Source organism: Tupaia chinensis, unplaced genomic scaffold, assembly GCF_000334495.1.
Source record: "Tupaia chinensis unplaced genomic scaffold, TupChi_1.0 Scaffold149184_1, whole genome shotgun sequence".
NCBI classification, from domain to species: Eukaryota; Metazoa; Chordata; class Mammalia; order Scandentia; family Tupaiidae; genus Tupaia; species Tupaia belangeri.
This window is the reverse complement of record NW_006209032.1, coordinates 2,289,931-2,296,936: the sequence shown is the minus strand read 5'-3', so window position 1 is coordinate 2,296,936 and position 7,006 is coordinate 2,289,931. Positions and strand designations below refer to the sequence as shown.

Below are 7,006 nucleotides of genomic sequence, written 5' to 3'. Positions count from 1 at the left end.
CACGCCGCAATCCCTTCTCCTCCATTCTCCTCTCGGGATCTTGGGCACGCACGCACACGCGCCCGGCGTGAGTTTTAAGCCACCGGGTCCGGGATGCGAACCGCGGTTGACTACGTGGGAGTCCAGCGACATAGCCATTACGCTAACTGCTGGTTCCCATCAATGCAGTTTTCTCACAGTACGCATCTTCACAGACTTTTTTGAAGAGTCCCCTCCATAAATGTAAAGCACATGTGCAAACAGAGTGGGGGTTTGGGTCGAGAGCCCTGGGGTCTCTGATGGTCTCTCCTCCTGTTGTGTTAGGGTGTCAGCCTGACTGCGGCTCGGGAGCGCGGGCAGCTTGTGTTCCTCGAGGGACTCAAGTCTTCGGTGGATGTCTTCTTTCAGGCCCAAGAGAAGACACACCCCCTGCACTTTCTCAGGTCAGTAACCACAGCCCAGCCCCGAGGTGCACTCCTGGCATATGGGCCTAGATAGGTTGTGTGCGAGGACAGAGCTGGCCTCAGAGCGCCACCAGAAAGCCCTTGTCTTGGGCCAGCAGGTGGCATAGTGGTTACGGTGCTGGCCTCCCACATAGCTGACTGCAGTTTGAGTCCTGGACCCAGTGGCTTAAAAGTCATGCTGGGTGAGGAGAGTGGAGGACAAGAGATTGCGGTGTTGCCCCCTCCCCTGGGGGGTGATTTCCTTCTCTCGGTCTCTCTCTCATCCCCTGTTGAGCGCACACATCTAGGGCAAAAACCTTAAAAAGAAGAAGAAAGAAAGAAAACAAGCAAGCAAGCAAGCTGTAGGCTGTTACCTGGGGCTGAGGGTGCACGCTTGTCCTAGAAGCTGTGGAGAGCATTACTTGTTGGGAGGGTAGTGGAATACTGTGCTTGGCTGTTTTTGAACCCTGGCTCAGAGTACCAGCACACACCTTTCTTTTTGGCTGGATATAAGCAATCTGCAAGCTGTGGCCAGCCGCCTGTCTTTGTAAATAAAGGTTTACTGAGGCACAGCCACTTACTTTGTTTGCACACTGTCCCTGGCTGTTCTTGTGGTAGAGCAGGGGAGCTGAGTAGTTGAGACAAGGACCATGTAACCTGCAAGCTTCATTATGAGGGTATGTCACAAAGCTCGTGGAAAATGTAATTAAAGTAGGACTTCACAGGCTAGCCCTGTAGCCTAGTGGTTAAAGCTGCCAGATTCCACATGGCTGAATGGTTCAAATCCTGGCCCTGGTGACTCGAAAAACACACCAGGTGTGTGTGCATATATGCCTCAAATCCCAGGGTAGAAAAATGAAGGAGAAAGGACTGTGGTATGACTATACCTCATAAGAGGGTGCTTTCTCCCTCTCCTCTCTATTTCTGTCTCTCTCTGGCAATTGGAAAAAAGAAAAGATAAAAAAGAATGAATTGGGTCAACCAGTGGTGTAGTATTTAAGGAGCTGGACCCTATATGGCTACGTGGTTCAAGTCCCAGATTTGGTGGTTTAAGAAACATGCCAGGCAATCCTTCCCAAATTAATCTACATATTTGATGCAATCCCTATAAAATTGCAATAAGCATTCTTCACAGATCTAGAAAAGACAATTAAAGAATCTGTCTGGAATCATAAAAGATCCTGTATTGCCAAAGCCATTCTATGCAAGAAGAGTGCACTAGGGGGCATCTCACTTCCTAACCCTAAAATATATTACAAAGCTGTGATAATCAAAACAGCATGGTATTGGCACAAAAACAGACATGAGGACCAATGGAACAGAGTGGAGACCCCAGAAATAAACCCTAAAACATACAGCCAACTCATCTTTGACAAAGGGTACTAGTCAATCCAATGGGAAAAGTTAAGCCTCTTTAGCAAATGGTGCTGGAAAAACTAGGTATCCACCTGCAGAAAGATGAATCTGAACCCTATCTGTCACCATAACAAAAATCAACTCAAAGTGGACCATAGATCTAAACCTAAGACTGCAAATGATAAAACTACTGGTGGAAAACACTGGGGAAACTCCGGGAGACATTGAGGTAGGCCAAGATTTCTTAAGTAAGACCCTCAAAGCAAAGGCTATAATCCCCAAAATAGTCAAGTGGGATTACACCAGATTAAGAAGTTTCTGCACAGCAAAGGACAATGTCACTAGTGTGAATCAACAACCCTCAGAATGGGAGAAAATTTTTGTTAACTGTGCCTCAGATAAGGGACTGATAACCAGAATACACAGGGAACTCAAGCAAGCTTACCTGGAAAAAAAACGATTAACCTAATTAAAAGATGAGAAAATGAGCTGAATAAACAGCTCTCTAAGGAAGACATACGAATAGCCAAAAAGCATAAGAAGAAATGTTCAACATCCCTCATCATAAGGGAGATGCAGATCAAAATGAGATACCACCTAACCCCAGTCAGAATGACAAAGATTAAAAAAAAAAAAAAAAGAAAAGTGCCGGAGAGAATGAGGTGAAAGGGGAACACTCACTTGTACACTGTTGGTGGAATTGTAAATTGGTCCAGCCACTGTGGAGAACAATATGGAGGTTCCTCAAAGATCTTCAGATAGAACTACCATATGATCCAGCAGTTTCACTCCTGGGTATCTACCCAAAGGACAGGAGAATGCTCAATCGGAAAAGCGCTTGCACATCTATATTCATTGCAGCTTTATTCACGATTGCTAAGACATGGAACCAACCCAAATGCCCACAAACGGATGAATGGATTGAAAAAGTGTGGCACATATACTCCATGGGATACTATTCAGCCATAGAAAACAAGGCCCTGGAATTGACAGAAAGTGGATGAATATGGACAATCTGTTGCTGAGTGAAGCAAGTCAGGCTATGAGAGAGAGACATTGTGTGTCTCCTCCCCTTAACATATACTGACTGTCAGCACTCTACGGCAGAGACTAAAGGCTGGAGGACAGACAAGCATTAAAAATTGTTATGGACACTAGAGCCAAAGTAGAGAGACTAGGGGAGGAAAGGAAATTTGGGGAAAAAAGGGAAGGAAATTTGGAGGAAAAAGTAAGGCATTTGTGGGATGTGGATATGGTTTATTATTTGATGAGGCCGAGCATATATCCTCAACTGGGCTGGACTGAGGTGTGTATCACGCTGGGTAAAATCTCTTTACAATCTAAATTGTATATAGTGATTAAATGTATAAATAATAATTAAAATTACTAAAATAAATAAATAAAAAACTATGCCAGGGGTTGGCAAGTGCCGTGGTGGTTAAGGTGGCTGGACTTCCACATGACTGAGTACAATTCAAGTCCCAGGCCTGGCAGCTTGCTTTTTCACTTTCCTTCTCTCTCTCTCTCTGTCTTTGTCTGGTCAACGTCAAAAAAGACAATTAAAATAATGACAATGAATAAAATTAAAGTACTTAAAACAAAAAGAAAGAAAAAAGAAATGTGCCAGGCACATGTGCCTCAGATCCCAAGAGGAGAATGGAGAAGGGAGAAGGGATTGCAGTGTGACCATCCCCCTGGGGGGGGGTGTGATTCCTTTTCTTTTCTTTACTTTTTTTTTTTAAGATTATTTATTTGATCTTATTTTATCACTATTACTTATTTTTTTAAGTAATTATTTTAACTTTATTTAATTTTTTTAAAGAATTATTTTATTTTTATCTTTATTGATTTTAATTTGACCATAGAAGAGCAGAGTGAAAGAGAGGGGGAAACTGAGAAAGCAAGCTGCCCGTTCCAAGATTTGAACCATGGTTGGCCATGTGGGAGTCCAGTGCCATTAACCACCATACCACCTGCTAGCCCCTATTTATTTATTTTAATTTGACCAGAGAAGAACAGAGTGAATGAACGAGCAAGAGAGAGAGAGAGAGGGAAAGTGAGAAAGCAAGCCACCAGGTCTGGGATTCAAACCCTGGCTGGCCGTATGGGAGTCCAGCACCCTTAACCATCACGCCACCTGATGGCCCCATTTATTGTTATTTTTAAATTTCTTTAGAAATTTTTGCCATATGGTGCATATATTTGCCGGAGAAACGAGAGAGAGAGAGAACAAAATCATCCCTCCATGGGGGATGGCCACGCCTCAATCCCTTCTCCTCCATTCTCCTCTTCAGATTCCGAGCACGCATGCACATAAGTTTCAAGCCACCGGATACGGGACTGTCAGACATGTGGGAGTCTTGCAATGTAACCATTACGCCATTTGCTGGTCCCTTTTATTATTATTTTAACTTGACGAGAGAGAGAGAGAGAGAGAAAAAGTGAGAAAGTAAACTGCCAGCGAGAGAGAGAGAAAGCAAGCTGCCAGGTCCAGGACTCAAACTGTGGTCAGTCATGTGGGAGTCCAGTGCCTTAACCACCATGCCACCCTCTGGTCCCGTGGGTGATCTTTCCCTTTCTTTTTTTCTTTCTCCAGTGAATGCATACACCATATAGCAAAAAAAAAAAAAAAAAAAAAAAAAAAAAATTTTTTTTGGTGCAAAAAATTGAAATCCATACAGATTTTTCATAAGACATTTTCTATGAACTTTTGAAGTTGCTATCTCGCCCTTTAAGAGAAATGTGTGGCCCCTTGTTTGGTCTTCAGCATCCCAGGGCCAAGGTTGGCTTCCTGCTTCTCATTCTTTCTGAACATCAGCCATGGAGGTTCTGTGCAGACTCCCCTCTCGCAGCTGTTTCTCAAGCCCTGCCACAGAGGAACACCAACAGCACCTCTACCCACCGAACCCTTGCTCAGACCAGCCCCACACAGTGGCCAGGAGGGGTCCCCTGACCTTGTGTGTGTGACCTTAGTACCTCTGACCTTCGTTTCTTCATCTGAACACAGGTGCTGGTTTCACCCGGTCCTCAGGGGTGGGCAGCTGTGAGTAAAGATAACCCAGTGCTTGGACGGACCCTACGCTCCGGTCCTCACACACTGCGGGGAAGCAGCTGCTCCGGGGAGTCACTGGGGAAGACAGGTGGGAGGCCTGGGCCAGGTCAGCTCTGCTACATATGCGGGCGGCCCTCACACCTCTGTCCTCGTCGCCGGGGCGGCTGGATTACTGTTCAGCTTTTTTATTTTTAAAGAATAATTTTGGTTAACTTTATTTGTCATTATTAGTTTATTAGTGTCTTTGTTTTGTCAAATTTGACCAGAGAGCGAGCGAGCGAGCGAGCAAGCTGCTAGATCCAGGATGCAAACCGTGGTCAGCCATGTGGGAGTCCGGTGCCTTAACCACCCACACTACCTGGTGGCCCTGCTGTCTATATAACTTTTATAGCCACCCACGACTGACCCGGAAGACTCCTTTTACTTTATTTAGTTTTCAGTTTGCTATGGGGCACATGAGAGACAGAGAAAGAGAGAGGGACGAAGTGAGAAACCCCCCCAGGGTGTTGGCCATGCTGCAATCCTGTCTTCTGTTCTCCTCCTGGGACGTGGGGCACACACACATGCGCCTGTCGTGGTTTTCAGGCCACCGGGTCTGAGACTCAAACTGCTTAGTCGGCCTTATGAAATCCATAATCCGGCTGCCATAACCTCTGTACCACCTGATGGCTCAGACTTCTCTCACTCATTATTTTTGCCAGAGTGTCTGTGCCCATCAGAGAGAAACAGAGGAGAGGGAGAAGGCCCCTGCCAATGGGGAGTGGTCACGCCCCAACCCTTTCTTCTGTGTTTCTCCATCCTGGCAGGATTTTGGGTATACGTGCACACGTGTCTGACATGCTTGTCAAGTCACCGGGGCTGAGATTTGAACCGTGCAGTTGGCCATGTGAGATCGACTCCCTTAGCCACCAGGCCGCAGCCAGACTAGGGAGGCTTCTTTTGCCTGCCCACTCCACGTTACCCTCTGGACACCTACACTCCTGAGCTGAGAGGCTCTATGGTGGCTCTTAAGGAGCCCGAGGGCTGTTTACCTTGTGTCCGCATTTCTAGCACAGTACTCTGTAGGCCTCAGTATCTGAACAGGAGTAAGGGTGAATGCATGTGCACGCCTTCTCTTCCCAGCCGGACTGTGTCCCTGGATGCCGAGAGCCGATTCCGTTCTTTGGCTCCCCCAGCCCTTGCCCGTGGTGCAGCTTGGTTCAGATGAAGTTTGCAGAGTGAACTCTGTTGGCTTTGTCTCCAGGGAGGCCAACGCCGGGAACCTGCAGCCATTGTATGAGTTTGTTCAGGAGGCCCTGAAGCCCGTGGACAGTGGAGCGGCCGCGTGGAGGTGCCCGGTGCTGCTGGTGGACGACCTCAGTGTGCTGCTGAGCCTGGGCGTGGGGGCGGTGGCCGTGCTGGACTTCGTTCACTACTGCAGAGCCACTGTGTGCTCGGAGCTGAAGGTACCGAGAGCTGCTGGCTCTCAGCCGGGCCCCCAAGGGCCTGGACATGCACAAGCTTACGTGCAGTGAGCCTTCTGTTTATTCACCTGGGGTCTCGGCCTTACTGTGGCCAGTCAGACACCTTTAGGTCCTGTCACCCCGCTCCCTCCTTGCCAGTTCTGCAAGGTAAGGCCTTTGGAGCTAAAGGGATGCTGGACGCCGTGTTCGGTGGGTTGGTTGTGGGTCCCAGCTCAGCCCCATGGTGTCTGAATGTCCTGGGGCAAGTCACTGCGGACCCCGAGTGTTTCGAAGATCAGCTGAGACAGTGGGTGTAAACTGCTTTAAAAACGTACGCATACAATTCAAGTACAGGGCATGGGGTGCTGCCGTTTTCATCAACCTACGCGGCTCAGCAGAATTTAACAACGTCATCGAACAGTAAGATAGAATGGCCGTGCTGCCCACCTCCTGGCTACGTGCCCACAAGAACCAAGTCCTCACCAGCACAGTGGCGGGTCTCGTGGCAAGCACCTACTCCTCAGTGTGTGACGGTGCTGCTGGTAGGAAACCGGAGGTGTCGGCGTGGTATGGCTGGGCTGAGGGCAGAACAGGAGGAGACAGGGCTAGGTGAGTCAGCGGGGCTACACGTGAGCACCTCCTGTGTGCAGAGTCCTGCCTGAAGGCCGTGCTAGGGGACTTCGATGCCATCCTGGCTTCAGCTGCAGGGCCAGGAACCAGGGAAAGCAGCACAC

The 7,006-nt window shown here is 48.0% G+C and overlaps 1 protein-coding gene across 1 annotated transcript in view; it reads left to right on the top strand.

The window, feature by feature from the left end:
• The window catches only part of ELP6 (elongator acetyltransferase complex subunit 6), a gene marked incomplete in the record, with an annotated part of 16,875 nt that overhangs the window by 6,587 nt on the left and 3,282 nt on the right, over positions 1-7,006 (top strand). Inside the window, 2 exon segments of the mRNA XM_027769302.1 lie at positions 304-422; positions 6,074-6,275. Of these exon segments, the coding sequence (XP_027625103.1) occupies positions 304-422; positions 6,074-6,275 (321 nt within the window).